Here is an 18,634-nt window from a genome sequence, read left to right as displayed (position 1 = left end):
TGGACATGACTAAAGCAGGCCTAAAACGTCTTTCTTTTTAGACTTGGATGTTTCTTCCCATTTGATTATCACTGCTGGACACCCTAATTTAGAGCCCTCGTTAGTCCTGCCCAGAACACACCCACAACACTCCCTCTTGCTATTTTGATGAATTGCAATGTAGGATGGCCAAATTTTGCCATTCTAAAATTGCAGTTTGGACTTTTTTGGCCATTTTGAGACTTCCATGTGTTTTGGAAATGAGCCCCATATTCACACATCCCGTCCACCTCCCCTATGAGTTGTATTTTATTAACTTTCTAGTAGTCAACAACAGTGGGCAAGAAGGCATGTGTGTGCACGGTGGTGCTTCACAAAGCCTTCTGGAAAAGAAGCTAGGGAGTTTTCCCATGCCAGGCTCTGTCAGATGGCATCACCCATCTGTGTAAATATGTCTCCTTCTGCCCTCTGAAAACATCTGCTACAAGTGAGTAACTTTGCATCATTTCTTGCCCTTATAATCTAGTATAAGATTTCTAAAGTGCTTTCCACTGCCTTGATTGTTAACTGCATCTCATTGTTTCAGTAAATAAACTGGTTTATTTCTGCCTCTATTATAAAGAAAAGAGGATAGGTTTATTTTATAGTAATATATAATTCCTTCCTATATCAGTCTAAAACTCATGGAGAATATATATGATTTCTTACAGAGACACAAGACACCATTGCCTACTATCTGGCACCATTCTGTCAAGGCTGGTTTTGTCCAAAGTAAAATTGTTAATGAATGAGCTGTCTGGGCTTTCAAGACAGCACTACTGGGGAAAGCAACAGCTCTATCTGTTTTTTTTTTTTTTTTAATTTCTTTATTATTTTTTAACATGTTAAATACATCTCCACATATTTGCAACGCTCAGCATATGTGTAACATATTTATCTCTTCTTCTATAGCAATATTTGCAAATAAACTCTTAACAAACCTTCCCCCATTTCTCCCCCCCCTCTCCTTTCTTAGTGTGGTGTTTTACATGTTTCTTTCATCTGCTCATAAGGTTGCCAAATTTGTTGAAACCTAAGTAATTGACCTTTTCTCAGTGCGGTCAGTTTCGCCATCTGATGCAGATAATCGAGTTTATGCTTTACTACTTGAATATGTGGTACCTCCATCTGTTTCCATGCCCTTGCCACTGTCATTTTGGCTGCTGCAAAAATCTGGCTAGCCATTTTATGTTGGTGTACCTTACATCTTCCCGGTCGGAAGTGCAAAAGACAATATTCCGCCCGATTTGGATATTCTATCTTTGTGATTTGGTATACCATTGCCCGAATTTGGGTCCAAAATGCCTGTATCTTGGGACATTCCCACCATATATGCATAAATGTACATCTATTTCCACATTCCCTCCAGCAGTTCGGTGATATCTTATGGTATATTTTTTGTAGTCTATCTGGTGTATAGTACCACCAGTACCATATTTTATAACCATTCTCAGCCACTGCCTGAGTGATAGAGGCCTTCAATAAATATCTGAGTCCCCTCATCCAACCTTCTCTTGAAAAGGTTTGTTGTAAGGCCCCCTCCCATCGTCTCATATAATGATCTTGAGGGTTGGACATTTTTAATAGTGCCTTATATAATCGTGACACTCCCCCTTTGCCCCCTCCTCCCTTAATTGCCTTTTCTAGCGCTGTTTCTGTAAGTTCCAGTTCTTCCCCTGCCCGTCTTTTTATATAATTCCGCAGGCTATGATAATATGTCATATCCCTTTCTTCCAACTCATATTCTTCTTTTAATTCTTCAAAAGTTTTAATTTCTCCATTATTCCATATCTGGCCTAACATATATAATCCCTTACGGGCCCAATTTTTGTATACACTATCTGATTCTCCTAACGGAAACCCTGGAGCCCCACATATAGCCATTTGTAAAAAATATCTCCTCTCCGGAAACACTTTTCGTCGTATCCGTAACCATGTCTCCAGTAAGAGGCCAATCCCCACTGGCACTCCCCTAGTTAGAGACATAATTTCAGTCCCCTTCCTCCAAAGTATATCTCCTATATAACGGGTACTCAACCATGAACGTTCCCAGTGTAGCCATTTTTTATTATTTCTAGGAGTCCATTCCGCTAATATTCTTAGTTGAGCTGCCTGATAATATAGGTGGAAATTTGGTACTCCCATTCCCCCTTCCACGGGCAGCTGAAACATCATATCCCTATTTACCCTGGGGGGTCGCTTCCTCCAGATGTAAGCAAACATTTTCCTATTTAATTGTTGGAAGAACTTTTGTGGAATAGGTATCGGTATGGCCATGAACAAGTATAATATCTTTGGTAAGATTATCATTTTTATAGCATGGATTCTTCCCAGCCATGATATAGTAAGCCCTTCCCATCTGTCCACTTCCTCAAACAGTTCTTTGATTTTTTGGGGGTAATTTGCTTGATATAATCCCCCTATTTCCGGCGTAATCTGTATCCCTAGATAGCGAATTGACTTATTTGCCCATGCGAACGGAAACTTATCTGTTATCTCTTGTATTTCTCTAGGTGGTGTTGAGAGATTTAGTATTTCTGATTTATTTATGTTAATTTTAAATCCTGAGACCCTTCCATAGTTTGTCATCACCTTCATTGTCTCTTGTATTGATTGTAATGGATGAGTTAATGTCAGGAGAACGTCATCGGCAAAAAGCATTATTTTATGTTCCCTTTGCCCCCGTACTACTCCCCTTATATCTTTGTGTGTCCGTATTATCCTAGCTAGTGGCTCGATTGATATTGCGAATAATAATGGGGATATTGCACATCCCTGCCTTGTGCCTCTGTGCAGCTCTAGTATATTAGTATGTGTCCCATTTATCTTTAATACCGCCATCGGTTTCGCGTATAATAGGCGCAGCCATGTCATAAATCGTCCCTCTATACCTATCTGACGTATTACTGTAATTAGAAACTCCCAATCTACACGATCAAATGCCTTTTCGGCATCTACTGAGAATATTATTGTTGGTGTTTTTTCATCCTGTATTTGTTGTATGATGTGTAACAATGTCCGAGTATTATCATGTGTTTGACGACCCCTAATGAAGCCAGTTTGGTCTTCATGTATTAGTCGTGGCATTACCTCCTGTAGGCGGCGTGCCATTATTTTAGTAAAAATTTTATAGTCCGTGTTCAGGAGAGATATTGGCCGGTAGGAGCCACACTGCGACGGGTCTTTACCTGGCTTTAGGAGTATGGTCACTTCAGCCATCCTCTATGAGTATGGCAGCTCCTGTGCCTCCTCGAAGGTGGCAATAGCTTTCAGTAGTACAGGGGCTAGTATTTTTGCAAATTTTTTATAAAATCTAGAAGGGAAGCCATCTGGCCCGGGGGATTTGTTGTTTGGCAAATCTGCTATTGCTTCAGCTCTATCTGTTTTTTAGTTGAATTTTTCTTTTTTAATGAGAAAGCATGCATTAAAGTCAGAGTTTGTTGGACTGATCTACATAACATACTCTACACTTTCAGTCTGAAGGAATAAGAAGCCAGAAAGTCTTGATTGCATAAGTCTTCATACCCCTTGATTCAGTACTTGGTGGAAGCTGCTTTTGTAGTAATAACAGTCATGAGTCATTTAGGATACTTGTCTATCAACTTTGCACAGTAGAGATGGCAATATTTTTGCACATTCTTGTTGGCAGAATAGCTCAAACTATTTCAAGTTAGTTAGAGACCATCTGTGGGGTGCAAGTCTTGCCACAGATTTTCTGTTGGATTCAATCCTGGGCTTTGACTGGGTCACTTAAGGACTAAAGCACTTAGCCTTCCAAAGTTCCATAGAAACCTATGGAACTTTGGAAGGCTAAGTGCTTTGAAAATATGATAGTGTTCTTGCTGAGATACTCTGTTGTTGCTTTTGCTTAGGATTGTTGTCCCACTGGAAGGTGAATCTTCTCCTCAGTCCAGATCTGCAGCAGACAGACTGAAATAGATTTTTCCTAAGTACAAACAAGATGTCATTGTCATGACTCTTGGAGCTTGGTAATTAGAAGCCCCAATATCATGGAGCATAACACTGGCACAGCAATCACCTGAAGTCTCTGTTATTTTATGAAGTCTCTTTTATTGAATAAATCACAGATAATTTACTCACAGATAGATGTTCAGGATACAGAGACTTCTTAATCTGGAGGCTGTGGGAGGTGGAGATCTGAAGAGAGGTAGTTGTATTGCAGGGGGAGGGGAAGGTAGTTGAACAGGTAGAAATAGTCCAAGGCTGGGTGACTGGAATGTGCGATATCTCATTTGGAAGAAGATATTCACAGGGTAAAAAATCCAGGTTCGTTACAGGGAGTTTCAGCAGGACAGAGCTGTCTGGAGCGAGATGGTGTTAGCTCCATGTCCCTGGCTATAATGGAGGAAGAAGCCCCACGTGGCTGAAAGGACAAAGAAGTGGTGGGGCTTCACACAGGGAGGAGCAGATAGAGACCAATGGGAACAGAGCCTGCCATCGGATAGCAAGGGGTAGTCCTAGAGATAGGAGGGAAAGGTCATACCTGGCTGACCTCTGAGGACAGATAGTAAGACTGAACAGGAAGACAAAAGAGACAAGCTTGGCAGAGAGAGAGAGAGAGAGAGAGAAGGTCTGAGCAGCCTCACAACCAGTGATAGCAGTTCTTACACAGCCAAATAAGTGTGGTTGCACTGCCTGTGAACTACATTACCCACAGTGCATTGCTCATGTATTTTTCCAGTGGGAAACTGCAGCAATGATAGTCCTTGGGACTGAGAATAAAAGTAAAGGCATTACACACATTTTAGGATCACGTTATAAACTAGTGCGAGGCTTTCGGAGGACAGAGCAGTCATACACTCTTACATGTTCAAAACAGTATTTTTGAAAAAAAAAAAGATAGACATTTTTCTTTTTTAAAAAATGACCACCTTTTCAATTCAGATTTTGGACGTTTTTTTGTAAAACGTCCAAAGTTGTACTTAGACGTCATATCGAAAATGCCCCTCTATATCTATTTATAGAAATAAAGTGTGTTATGTATTCAATATAACAGAACAAATTCTTCATATGAACAACGAGGGCATAAATTAAAATGCCTGATTAGGTATTCTTTTGAAAAGACATTGTTACTCTTTCACATAATTTGGTTTGCTAGGTTACAAACTAGCATATGCTTAAAAAAATGTGTTCCACTAAAATAAAATATAAATATAAAGAAATACTATTGGCATTGTGATTGAGAGTTTGACGCAAAACTTTATTATTCAGCAACTGGCATCGATGATTTTGAGTCGCAAGCTAGAAAGATGACTGACAAGATTACAGAAAGAGACTATCCTATGAAACGTATTGAAGAAGGTTTAGTAACAGAGCAGCTATGAGAGAAGAGTTATTGACTACTAAAATAGAACAACCGGATGTTTTGTGCACTTTTCACTTCTCAAAGCAATCTAAAGATATCATAAGTACATAAGCACCGCCATACTGGGAAAGACCAAGGGGCTCATTTTCAAAGCACTTAGCCTTACAAAGTTCCATAGTAACCTATGGAACTTTGTAAGGCTAAGTGCTTTGAAAATACGCCTCCAAGGTCCATCAAGCACAGCATCCTGTCTCTGACAGCGGCCAATCCAGGCTTCATAAACCCGGCACCCCCCCCCCCCCCCCCCAAAAAAAAAATTAATAATGTTCAATGGTCCAAACCCCCTTTAAATTCCGTAAGGCCAGCTGCTGTCACTACATTCTCCGGCAACGAGTTCCAGAGTCTAACTACGCGCTGAGTAAAGAAAAACTTTCTCCTATTTGTTTTAAATCTACCATATTCTAGCTTCATCTTGTGTCCCCTGGTTTTGTTATTGTTTGAAAGTGTAAACAAACGCTTCACATCTGTCCGCTCTACTCCGTTCATTATCTTGTAGGCTTCTATCATATCACCCCTCAGCCGCCTTTTCTCCAAGCTGAAGAGTCCTAACCTTCTCAGCCTTTCCTCATATGGAAGTCGTTCCATTCCCTTTATCATTTCGGTTCCCTTCTCTGCACCTTTTCTAATTCCTTTATATCTTTTTTGAGATGCGGTGACCAGAATTGGACACAATACTCAAGGTGCAGTCGCACCATGGAGCGATACAACGGCATTATAACATCCTCATGTTTGTTTTCCATCTCTTTCCTAATAATACTCAACATTCTGTGCGCTTTGTTAAAACATTGGCACATTTTAGAGGGCCATGAATGCTTTAAAACAAAAACCTGATGGTAGCGTACTCTAGAGATCAAAACCTTAAAGACATTGTTGCTCCCTCTGCTTTGGACTCAGATCCATAGAAAAGGCCACTATAAATGTGGCAATGCCCTGTATGTCCAAATTCATTTAACACTCACATTTTTACGCATCTTATTACAGGTAAATAATGTTTATCAATCACCTGTCCAACTGTAACTCACAAAAATGTTGTGTATATTATGTGCCAATGTTAATTATTATATGCAGGTAAAACCACAGGGCAGATGCATATAAGGATGCTGGAACATAAAATCAATTTAAAGAGAGGTGGTGGGGCATTTTTGATATGACATAAGTCTGACTTTGGATGTTTTGGTCAAAATGTCCAGAATCCGAATAGCGAATATATTGATTTTTGAAAAAGCAAAACGTATATATATATTTTTTTTCAAAAATGGCCACTTGCTAGATGTTTTTTTGTTCTGTGTGTTTATCTTTTTGGTCCATTTTTGAAAAAAAAAAAAAGTCCACGTGAAAAATGCACAAAATCAAGCCATTGGGATATAGGAGAAGCCAGCATTCTTAGTAGACTGGCCACACAAACATCCCAGCAGAGCAGTGGGGCACCCTAGGGAGCACTCTAGTGGACTTCACATAGAAGCTCCCAGGTACACATCTCACTGTTAACCCCTAATATTGTATGGGGAGCCCTCCAAAACCCACCAAAAACATACTATACCCAATTATACATCATTACAATAGCCCTTATTTCTGCAGGTGTCACCTGTATGTGGGTACAGTAGGTTTGGGGGGGGGGGGTCCAGCTTGTAAGTTATCATGGAGTCTAATATTAACAATGATTTCTTGTAGAAAAACTCAACCTGAGTGAGCATGAAAACACGCATTTATCCAGCCCTTCATAATATCCTCATTCATCCACCTCCTTTTGTTGCACTTAACAACAACGGACTTTGGGAATTATTCAAGTGGCTATAGTTTGAAGGTAACTAGTGGTTCCAACTGCTTTCCATCTGCAGTACATGATAACACAACAGTGAAACTTGTCGGTTCATGACCAGTAGTTGTTACAGCCACCGTCTTTGTGTCACACTCAGCAGCTGTTCTTGTACCTGGAATATCAAAACTCATCAGTACCTCATTCATGTTGATCATGTCTCTTGATTGCAGGTTATTTTTCTTACATTCTTGTGCAAAATTAACAAATTTACCCATTTTCTTTTCCCAATCATCTGGTAGCTTTTAACCCACTATAGTTCTTGCTCGAATACATAATTAATTCCTACACATAAACATATTCACCCAGTTCACTCCTCCATAAAAATCAGGGATCTTCATGTCAATGGCTAATGCTTTAGCCTTCTATTTGATGCTGATGGTGGAAAAAACGTTGCAGCTATCTCATTTCAAAAGTACCTACTGTTTGAGATTTGCCTCCACTTGGCAGATTTACCATGTTGTGCGCGTTTCCTGAAACGGTAGATATCTTTCAGTTTTTCCTCAGCTTTGCGTCACTCACAGATAGACTTCTCATCAACGGAAAACATAGGCCCAGCTTTATGATTTCCATGTTCTTTCGCATATTCAACTGCTGATAATATAAAATCAGCTGTATATGACTTTCTTTTTGGCATTGTAAATGGATAACCAGTAATTTATGGTAAAACTTCATATTGGCTTACCTTGCTTTTCCTCCAGTCTAGCATTGTTGGCATGCCTCAGCCACCCATGCCCACACTCCTGATCATGTTCAGCTCGGCACCACGAACTGAGCAAGCGCAGGGAGTACAAAGGTGCAAACAACTCAAAAACATTTTTACATTGTTCCTTCTTTTCCACGAGATATACAGGGATGTAGATTATATCCATGTGTGGGATATATATGCGAAAATGTGGTAATCAGGACTTCACTTTCTTATTAATTATTTTTTGAATATTTCTATAATTATTCTTTCATTGAATATAGAGTATGTTGTGCAGATCAATGAAACAAAGTCCTACATTAATGCATTTTAATTGTATTTATTTTCAACAACAGAGTATGAAAAATGTACAAGAGTGTGAAAACAAGGTACTCTATGTAATAGTTCAGAACAATCCATTGCTGTAGAACCCTGTGACTCAACAGAATGCATGACATCAAAGGACAACACAGACAGCATTATGATAACAGAAGATGAAGTTAATACTTTATATAATGCTTAGAAGAGATATTTATGCTATAGGACCAAATATTTCCTGTTCATTGTGGATTATGTATTGAATATAGAGTTTAAACTTTATGCTTTTAATTCCTAGGACTTTTTGATATGTATTTGTTAAGAGATGATTTTTTATCAACAGTGCTTTCTACAGATGAGTCTCAGCCGCTATCATATAGACTAACAGAAAGCCCTGATATGTGCTTCATCCCTGACTCTGAAAAGAAACGCAGAATATCTCCTGTTAGGTCAGATACCACCATCGAGAGCTCACACCCAGGTAATTAATAGTTGTCATTAGGGCTCTAATTTTTTTAGTTTGTAATTCATATGAAAGAAATGAGAAGTCTGCAGAACTTTGCAGAAAGATTGAAATGATTAAGTGAACATTGAGTAGAATTGCATTTATCAGTGTTTTTTAGGATTACCTGCTTATATCAACCTTGGAAACTTAAGACCCAACTCCTCTACTTTCATTTCCCCTTGGCCACCCTTTGTATTTTCTCCTCTGGTCCTCTTTTGCCAACCTTCTCAGCCCCAAATGCCTTCTGCCTGCCACCTCTTCTTGAACCTTCTGTCCCCACTTCCAGTCATCAGTCCCCACCACTGTCTGTCTCTTACCACATAGTTTCAGTGGTGGCATCTTCATGGTATGATGATGTCTCCTGATCTGCACAAGCCCAGAGTGACTTAATTTCTCCATCCTTACTTTGCTCTGGAGCCGTGGCTTTCTGAGGTTTAGCTTCTTGAGCCTTGAAAAATTATTTATTTATTTATTTATTTATTTGTTACATTTGTATCCCACATTTTCCCACCTATTTGTAGGCTAAATGTGGCTTACATAGTACCGGAGAGGCGTTTGCAGACTCCGGTGTTAACAAATACAAAGTGATGTTGTGGTAAGATAAAGTTCATGTGGCACAGCCACATTAGGGAATCGAACAGTGAAAGAGTTGTGCTATGTCCATTACATACTTTAGTTTTGTTATGTTGCCAAGATTAGGCATTTAAGTTGGATTGGAAGGGTATGCCTTTTAAACAGGTTGGTTTTTAGTGTTTTCCGGAAGTTTAGGTGGTCGTATGTCGTTTTCAAGGCTTTTGGTAATGCGTTCCACAGTTGTGTGCTTATGTAGGAGAAACTGGATGCGTAGGTTGATTTGTGTCCTTTGGCATGTGAACAGATGAAAAACTATGCTTTTGGTTCCCATAAGTTCTGTTCCTTATCCTCCACCCCTCAGTACACACTTCTTGTTGCGATACAGCACTGAGTTTTTAAATACATAGCAATGGTCTTTCCTTGCTGTATGCCCATGTATAATTTGAGTTTGCAAACTATTTTTAACAAAGCTAGCACTTTTTTAGTAAATCTTCATAAGTTATTTGTTTTTAATTCAACAGCTTGTTCATTTCTCTAAAATGATGGCACATGTGCTAAAATATAAACCAAAGTTGCTGTCTTTATGTATTACAGAAGGTGGTGCAGCCTACTCTATATGAATGTAATAACTCAAGCAGTGTATTGGTTTGTGGGTTACTATTGTACTTAAATGAGAGCTGAGGTTGTGTCTTCTGTGAGCACATCATAGAGATTATGTATGAGGAGAGATTGTGATTGTATTCTGTCTGAGCTGAACACGCAGTAGCATTTGAGAACATTTGAAGAGTTTGGTAAACATCAGAAAGAGGCCTCCTTCCAACTCTTTTGGAAACTGTACCCTGCACAATTAAGCCAGTAATAACAGAAGCGAAGAAAAGATGGTAATTCTCAAAAACACTGGAGGAGAGTGTGATACCGGAAGATAAGGGAGAGTAGTCATTTCATGGAAAAGTTCAGAAGTGGATTCTAATGAAGATTTCTGTGTTAGTGTGTGCTTTAGTTGTCATAAACTAGTGATTACACATAACAGGGTGAGAGAATTGTTTTCTTTTAACAAAAATATAATTATTTGAAGACAAGTAGGACTTAGTTTCTCACATGTGGGTTGGCATCCCTGATGGAGCCCCAGTGTGAACGCTACCCAGTGTACCTATCACTTTAAGAAGCCTTTGGTAGGCCCGCACTGTGCATGCACAAGTGCCTTCCCACCTGCTGGAGTCACAGAGGATTGCAAATCTTTTTTTTCTCAGCAGAGTTCACAAAGCAGCACGGGTTACCTTAGGTTTTTGGCTTCATTGTTTTTCTTTATTGTGCCTTCCTGCACTGAATTTTTGCTTGCCTTTGGGGTGTCTGACCGTATACCTCCTCTCTTCCCCTCTTTTAGTTTTTCAGCACTTTTGTTTAATTTCTTTTTCCATGGCTTGCAGCTGTTTTTAGACCTGGGCTTCAGGCTAGGTCTTTCTCTGTTTATTTTTCCTTTTTGTACCATTGAGTCATTTGATTTCACTGTGGCTATTTTCCCTCGATGTCCCCGAAGCCAGTCGGTGGGTTCAAAAAATGTACTTTGTCAACTCAGACCATGTTGGTCACCGACCTCCTTGAGGAGTGGAGGAGTGGCCTAGTGGTTAGGGTGGTGGACTTTGGTCCTGGGGAACTGAGGAACTGAGTTCAATTCCCACTTCAGGCACAGGCAGCTCCTTGTGACTCTGGGCAAGTCACTTAACCCTCCATTGCCCCATGTAAGCCGCATTGAGCCTGCCATGAGAGGGAAAGCGCAGTGTACAAATGTAACAAAAAAAAAAAGTGTCTGGGGAGGGACCATGATCCTTTAACCTGTACTCTCTGTGCTCAAATGCAGAAGAGGACCTTGAAGTCCAGGGGGGTGGTCTGAGAGAGGTTCTTTGCCCTCCAGAAGTCCAATTCATCAGCATCGAGAGCATTGGTCCCTGTTGCCTCAGGAGCTGCATCAGACACTGGTGATGCTCCAGCACCAAGGAGGACGTCTAGTCCTTATAGTGGGCCCATGGATTGCATTCACTTGGACCCAACACCAAGGAGATACCTGGATTCGGCATTGTTCTCATCAGCACATAAAGACCCCGATGCCAAGCACTAAAGGAAGGCAAAGAAGCATTGGCTTCAGTCCTCCTTTATGCACAGTGCCAGCAGCTCCGGGGCATTGACATCATTGGTACCTGAAAACCATCCACACCATGAGGACTGTTCCCCCTCCGTGGTAGTGGTGGCGGCCTGCTAGTCTCCCCAAGGCCAGGACCCTGTTCTTGATTCAGCACTGACACATGCCTGTCTTTGCCTATGCGTGCCCTCCAGGCCTTGCTTCAGGAGGAGCTGGGGCATCTTGTGAGACCGTGCAATGCAAAGGCATCAAGGGCACCTGCGTCGACTCTGGAAACAGCCCAGTCCATCCTGGAAGCCCACTTGTTGGGCGGTTGTTGATGCTTGTGCCCCAGCAGGTGGCGGAGCCCGCACTGTCCAATGTAGTCATTCTCTCCAGCCCATTGGGGGAGAAAGTGGCTGCACCTCGGCATCCACGTGCTGGGCCTGGCCCTGCCAGCAGACCAAGAAAGGAAGACTCACGAAGAGCATTTCACTGAGTCTGAGACGGATCATTCTTTGGTGTCCAAGGAGAAGCCAGATGGCTTCTCATAGGAGAGGTCTTTAGGCTTGCCTTTGGACCCCTTCCTGCCATAGAAGAGACGTGTTCTCTCCAGAGAACCTGTCCTTTGCCAGTATTTTGCAGGAGATGGCAGCTGCCAACTGTTTTAAGTTGGAAATGGAGGACGAGCCCAGGGATGAGTTAATAGAGGTCCTGGACTATGATTTTCCACCTAAGAACACCGTGAAGCTTCCTGTTCACAATGGGGATGCATGATGAGACAGAGGGAAACCCCTCTGTGCAGGCATTCCCAAAAGGTGGACTCTGTTTTGAGTCCAGAAGGCTTCTGGATTCAAGAAGATGCAGCTGCCCCACCATTCCATGGTGGTAGAATCAGCTCTCAAGGAGGCCAGGAGTTCGAAGTCCCATGCCTTGGCTCTCCGGGCAAGGATGTATAAACCTTAGAATCTTTTGGAAGGAAAGCTTTTCAGACCTCTCTGCTTATTTCCTGCATCCAGGCCTACCAGCTATACATAGGCATTTATTTGCAATCCTTGATTAGCAGTGGGTTAGAGTTTGCGGGCACTCTCCCTGCAGAGCAAGCTACTCAGCTTCACCAGTTAGCTAATAAGCATAAGGCGTGCATAAAACACCTGGCCAGAGGCATTTTTGACTCCTTTGATGTGGCATCTAGTCTCTCCACCGTTAGTATCGGGATGTGGAAACTCTCCTGGCTCTGTGTTTCTGACTTGGAACCTATGGTTCTGGAGCAGTTAGCCAACATTCCTTGCTGAGGCAGTAACATTTTTGGAGACAAAGTGGAAGAGGTTGTAGACCTTATTAAGAAGTACTCTGATACCATCAAGTCTCTCTCTTGCTCCCTCCTTCTGCACCCTCCACCTCTTGGAGATTTTATGGCAGAGGCAGGAGGAGTTCTTACTACTCTGAGGCATAGGTACACTCCTACTTCTTGTTCTCAACAGCAACCCCAGCCTCAGTGCTCCCGTCCACAGCAGCAACGGGCTCAGGAGTCCTAGCCAGCTCCTTAGTCAAAGCAGGGGATGAGCTTTTGACTGGCTCCAGGAGAGCAGCCACCATAAAAGTAATTGTCCCAGACGGCCTATTGGTAGGGGGAGACAACTTTTTCCAGGAAAGGTGGCCCCTTGTAATCTCAGACTGGTGGGTTCTCCAATTAGTCCGAGTAGGTTACACTCTCATTTGGCAGTGCAGACCTCTAAATTGCCCACCAAGAGCGTCATACCTCAGCAGTTAGAACAGGGTAATGCTCATAAAGGAACTCTCCTCCCTTCTCAAGGCCCATGCGGTCAGACCTTTCCACCAGGGGAAAAAGGGGTGGGATTCTATTCCAAGTATTTCTTTGTGCCCAAGAAAATTGGGGGGGGGGGGGGGGGTGGGATTCCATCACATCCTAGATCTAAGGGCCCTGAACAAATATCTGGTTAAAAAAAAGTTCAGGATTATTTCTCTGGGCAGCCTTTTCCCTATGATTCAGGCAAACATTTGGCTATGCTCTCTGGACTTAAAGAATGCTTATACCCAAATTCAAATACTTGCAAATCACAGGAAGTGTCTCAGATTTTGAGTAGGGAAACACCACTACTAGTATCAAATCCTGCCGTTTGACCTCACATCCGCTCCCAGGGTCTTCTGGGAGTTCACGTTCTTCCCTACCTGGAGGACGCTCAGGAGGGTATTCATGTGTTGGAGCTCCTAGTGTTCATTGTCAACTACCCAAAGTCCCATCTGCTCCCTGTTTAATGATTGGAGTTCATTGGAGTCCTGCTAGAAATGGTGCTTGCTCAGGCCTACCTGCCTCCGGCTCATGCCAAGGCCCTAGTAGCCATTGCCACTCAAGTTCAAGACAGCCAACAGGAGTTGGCTCAGCAGATGTTGAGGTTGCTGGGACGCATGACTTCCACTTGCTTCTCAGTGGTCCCAGGCCACGGACAACCTAGCAGATGTCATCTCCATAACTCCACGTGGTCACCCCACTGGAGGACAGTTGGCCCAATTTGACCCTGGGACTTCCATTCCAAATTCCTCCACCCCAGAAAATTCTGATTATGGCTGCATCCACTGTAGGATGGGGAGCCCGTGTGGACAGGCTTCACACTCAGGGAGTCAAGTTGGCTCAGGAGTCCAGTTATCAGATCAGCCTCCTAGAGCTGCAGGCAATTTGGAACACTCTAAAGGTTTTCAGAGATCAGCTGGGAAACCAAATTGTTCTCATCTAAACGGTTGCCATGTATTATGTGAACAAGCAGGGGGAGGTATGGGATCCTACCCTTTGTGTCAGGAGACTGTCGGGACATATACCTGGCAGGGAAAGATAACAGTCTGGTGGACAAGCTGAGCAGGGTCATACAAGCGCATGAGTGGTCTCTCAACACGGGTGTTGTCCACAAGATCTTCCAAGAGTGAGGCACCCCCTAGGTGGACCTTTTTCCACTCCCCTCAACAACAAAGTCCCTCAGTTCTGCTCCAGGCTCAGATTACACAACAGACTAAGAACATAAGAATAGCCTTATTGAGTCAGATCAATGGTTTATCTAGCCCAGCATCCTTCTTCCATCACTGGCCAACCCATTAGCATCGGACACCTTTCTCAATTAGGAAAATGATCTTCTGTGTGTGTATTCTCCTATTCCTCGGATTGGGAAGACTTTGCTGAAACTCAAGCAGGATCGGGGGACCATACTCCTTATAGCCCCCTACTGAGGCAGATATAGTTCCCTGTACTTTTGGAATTGTTCTCTTAAGAACTGTGAAGGCTGGACTGTTCCTGACTCTCATCATGCAGAACGAAGGGACTTTTTGCACTCCATCTTCCAGTCCCTGGTTCTCACTGCCTGGATGTTGAAAGCTTAGAATTTCATTCTTTACAACTGCCTGAGAGTGTCTCCAGGATCCTGCTGGCTTTCAAGAAAGATTTCACTAAGTGGTGTTATGCATTTAAATGGAGGAAGTTTGCCATCTGGTGTGAGAACAGGGCCCTAGATCCCCTCTAATGCCCTGCACAAAAACTGCTTGAATATCACCTTCTGGTTTGAAAACAAACTCCGTAAGGGTTCACCTCAGTGCAATTAGTGCTTATCATGGGCAGGAAGGAGTGGCCTGATGGTTAGTGCAGCGGTTTTTGATCCTGGCAACCTGGGTTCGATTCCCACTGCAGCTCCTTGTGACCTTGGGCAAGTCACTTAACCCTCCATTGCCCCAGGTACAAAAACCTAGAATGTGAGCCCTCTAGGGACAGAGAAAGTACCTGCATATCACTGCGTACATCTAGTAGAGTGATAGAAATGATTTAGTAGTTATCATTACCATGTTGGAGGTAAACCCATCTCTGTATACCCTCTAGTTGTTTACTTCATGAGAGACTTGTTGTTGACAAAGCCCCCATCAAATCTCGTACTGTGTGATGCGACCTCAACATCATCCTCACCCAGCTGATGAAAGCTACCTTTGAGCCATTTGATTCCAATGATCTGAAGTACCTGACCTGGAAGGTCTTGTTTTTGTTGGCAGTCACTTCAGCTTGCATAGTCAGTGAGCTTCAGACTCTAGTATATGATCCACCTTACACAAGGTTTCAACATAACAGAGTAGTGTTGCAGTTCCATCTTAACCAGTCAGTCATCCTGCTAACTTTCTTCCCAAAGCTTCATGCCCATCCTTACAAGAGCGCACTGCACACTTTGGATCCAAGCGAGCCTTGGCCTTCTATCTGGTGTGGACTAAAGCCCATAGACAGTCCACCCAGTTTTTTGTTTCTTTTGACCCAAACAGAATCGGTCAGCCATCGTAAACACACTTTATCCAATTGGCTAGCAGACTTATCTCCTTCATTTACGCCTAGGCTGGACTGACTCTTGAGAGCCATGTTGTGACTAACAATGTCAGAACCATGGCCACATCAGTAGCCCACTTGAAGTCAGCCTCCATTGGGAAGATTTGCAGGGCCCCTAAGGCCCATTCTTTTCTGTTCCAGGCTTCACCTTCACAACAGGTCTGTTTTGTTTGTTAGTGTTGTTGGTTCTGCATGGCCTTACCATTGCAAGTGTCTTTTGTTGTTTTCAGTGAGCCTGGTAGCTAGGGATTTCCCACGTATGAGAAGCTAAGTCCTGCTTGTCCTCAAAGAAAGTTACTTACCTGTAGCGGGTGTTCTCCGAGGACAGCAGGACTAGTATTTTTACATGCCCTCATATACCCTCCCAACTCTTCTAGGAGTTGCATTCTCGTCTATATGATATTGGATCGGACTAGCAGTTCCACATGACTCTAGTGGGTGGGAATGGCACTCGCACACGCGTGGTGTAAACCAACAAAAGGCTCCTTAAAGTGATAGGTATGCTGGATAGCATCCATACCAGGGATCCATCGGGGACGTCTCCCACATGTTAGAATACTAGTCCTGCTGTCCTTGGAGAACACCTGCTACAGGTGAGTAACTTCGCTTTAGTGATGAACTCCCTACTAACTCTAGTGGGTGAGGATGTAGACAGCGTCTATTAGAAATCAAAGTATAATTAAATGACAGATAGATTATGGTACCAGAGAACTTCAGCAGGAGAGCAAAGTTTGTGACACATGACTTGTAGAATTATATTCTGTGTATGTTGTTATCTGTGGCTGCTTGTCTTGCGTGTGTGTATATGTATCTTTGTAGCCTGTGGGTGTATGCATAGTCTTTGCTTAAAGCCCATCTCTTCAATGCTGCGTTCGGCACCTAACTCTTTCTGGAAATCCAGACTGCCCCAATTTGACAGCCCCTATCAGACTGACTGTTCACGTGTCCTTTAGATTGTAAGCTCTTTGAGCAGGGACTGTCCTATGTTAAATTGTACAGCGCTGCGTAACCCTAGTAACGCTTTAGAAATGTTAAGTAGTAGTAGTATGCATATCTGATAGTTTTCAGTCTCGATATATATATATATATTTATTTATTTTTTTACAACATTCCATTTGGTTGGAAAGAGAAATTACAGAAACTGTGATAAATTATCTAGCCGTTAGATCAGGGGTGGGCAACTACAGTCCTTGGCTACAACCCACTTGGGTTTTCAAGATTTCCACAATGAATATGCTTGAGATTGATTTGCATGTACTGCTTCCATTGAAGCCCTTTTACTAAAGCTTAGCACTCGCTAACGGAATTAGCGCCCGCTAAATGTTAAGAAGTCCATAGATAGAAAATGGGCTTCTTAGCATTTAGTGCACACTAAGTTTTAGTAGAAGGGCCCCATTGTATGCAAATAGATCTCATGCATGTTCATTGTGGAAATCTTGAAAACCTAACTAGTTTGTGGTCTTTACCCATCCCTGCAATAGATGTCACTGCAAGGCCCATTTTTAGACTTGATATTTATTTTCCCAAGTTCTTCCTCCGCACACATTTGTACCTATTCTTTTCAGTTTTCAGAGAATTATATTTCCCTCAGACAGACAAACTAATTGTCAAGCCCTTATGTACCTATGTATAATTTCTTTCGAACATTCCGTTGGGTTGGAAAGAAAAAAAATCTTTATCAATAGGTGACAATAGAGAAGGACAATTGCATGACAATTAATTTGAGCTTAGGGGTGGAGATGAAGAAGGGACGGTTTGAACAGAGCAGTTTTCAAATATTCTATTGATTTAGAAAGAATAAAATGAAACCAAATGTGATAATGTTTGTAACCAATGTCACTGTCCACAGATTGCAGAGTATGGATTTTACAGTTTTATGAGAGGGTGCCACTACATTTATTTATTTATTAGGATTTATTAACCACCTTTATGAAAAGATTCCCTATTGTAGATCAAGTGTAGCTTGATATAAATAACTTGCATTGTATTAACAGTATAACAATAATAAAGTGACCAAATGTGAGTATAATACATAGAGCAATAAGCTAGAACATTCATATAATAAATATGATGTCAGCAGAATAGGCAGCATGATAACTGTTCAGCCCTTCATTTCGTCTGACTGTTGTTACAACATTTGAATGAGCTCTATTGGTATCTTTTCTTTGCACAGAATTACGATCTGTGCATGTTTGTTTGGGGTAACTCTTTCCCACATACAGTGCATGCAAGCGAAAACCTTAAGAAAATCAAACCAAAGACACCAAAGAATGTACAGTATCTTATAAGTAGATATTGTATAGATCTTTAGATTTGCATTTTAATTTGTTATGTAAGCCACATTGAACCTGAGCTTTCTTGGTAAAATGCGAGGTAGAAATGTCATAATAAATAAAATTATTATTTTTTTAAATTTATTTATTTGTTGCATTTGTATTCCACAATGCCCCATAGGCTCAGTGTGGCTTACATAGTACCGGAGAGGCCTTTGCAGGCTCCGGTGTGAACAAATACAGGGTGATGTTGTGGTAAGATCAAGTTCGTGTGGCACAGCCATATTAGGGAATCGAAGAACGGAAGAGTTGTGTTGTGTCCATTACGTGCTTTTGTTTGGTTGTGTTGCAGAGATTAGGCATTTAAGTTGGATCGGTAGGGTATGCCTTTTTAAACAGGTTGGTTTTTAGTGATTTCCGGAAGTTTAGGTGGTCGTTCGTCGTTTTCAAGGCTTTTGGTAGTGCGTTCCACAGTTGTAAGCTTATGTAGGAAAAACTAGATGTGTAAGTTGTTTTGTATTTAAGTCCTTTGCAGCTTGGGTAGTACAGATTTAGATAAGATCGTGTTGATTCGG

General features: G+C 42.0%; 1 protein-coding gene across 1 annotated transcript in view; it reads left to right on the top strand.

The window, feature by feature from the left end:
- ALMS1 (ALMS1 centrosome and basal body associated protein) overlaps positions 1-18,634 on the top strand; it is a 178,127-nt gene that overhangs the window by 109,060 nt on the left and 50,433 nt on the right. The window contains exon 10 of the mRNA XM_030190952.1: positions 8,567-8,704. Within this exon, the coding sequence (XP_030046812.1) occupies positions 8,567-8,704 (138 nt within the window). The remainder of the gene's footprint in view (positions 1-8,566; positions 8,705-18,634) is intronic.

This window comes from Microcaecilia unicolor, chromosome 2 (genome assembly GCF_901765095.1).
Source record: "Microcaecilia unicolor chromosome 2, aMicUni1.1, whole genome shotgun sequence".
Lineage (NCBI taxonomy): Eukaryota > Metazoa > Chordata > Amphibia > Gymnophiona > Siphonopidae > Microcaecilia > Microcaecilia unicolor.
Note: the sequence above shows the minus strand (reverse complement) of the source record. Positions and strands in the feature narration are given on the sequence as shown.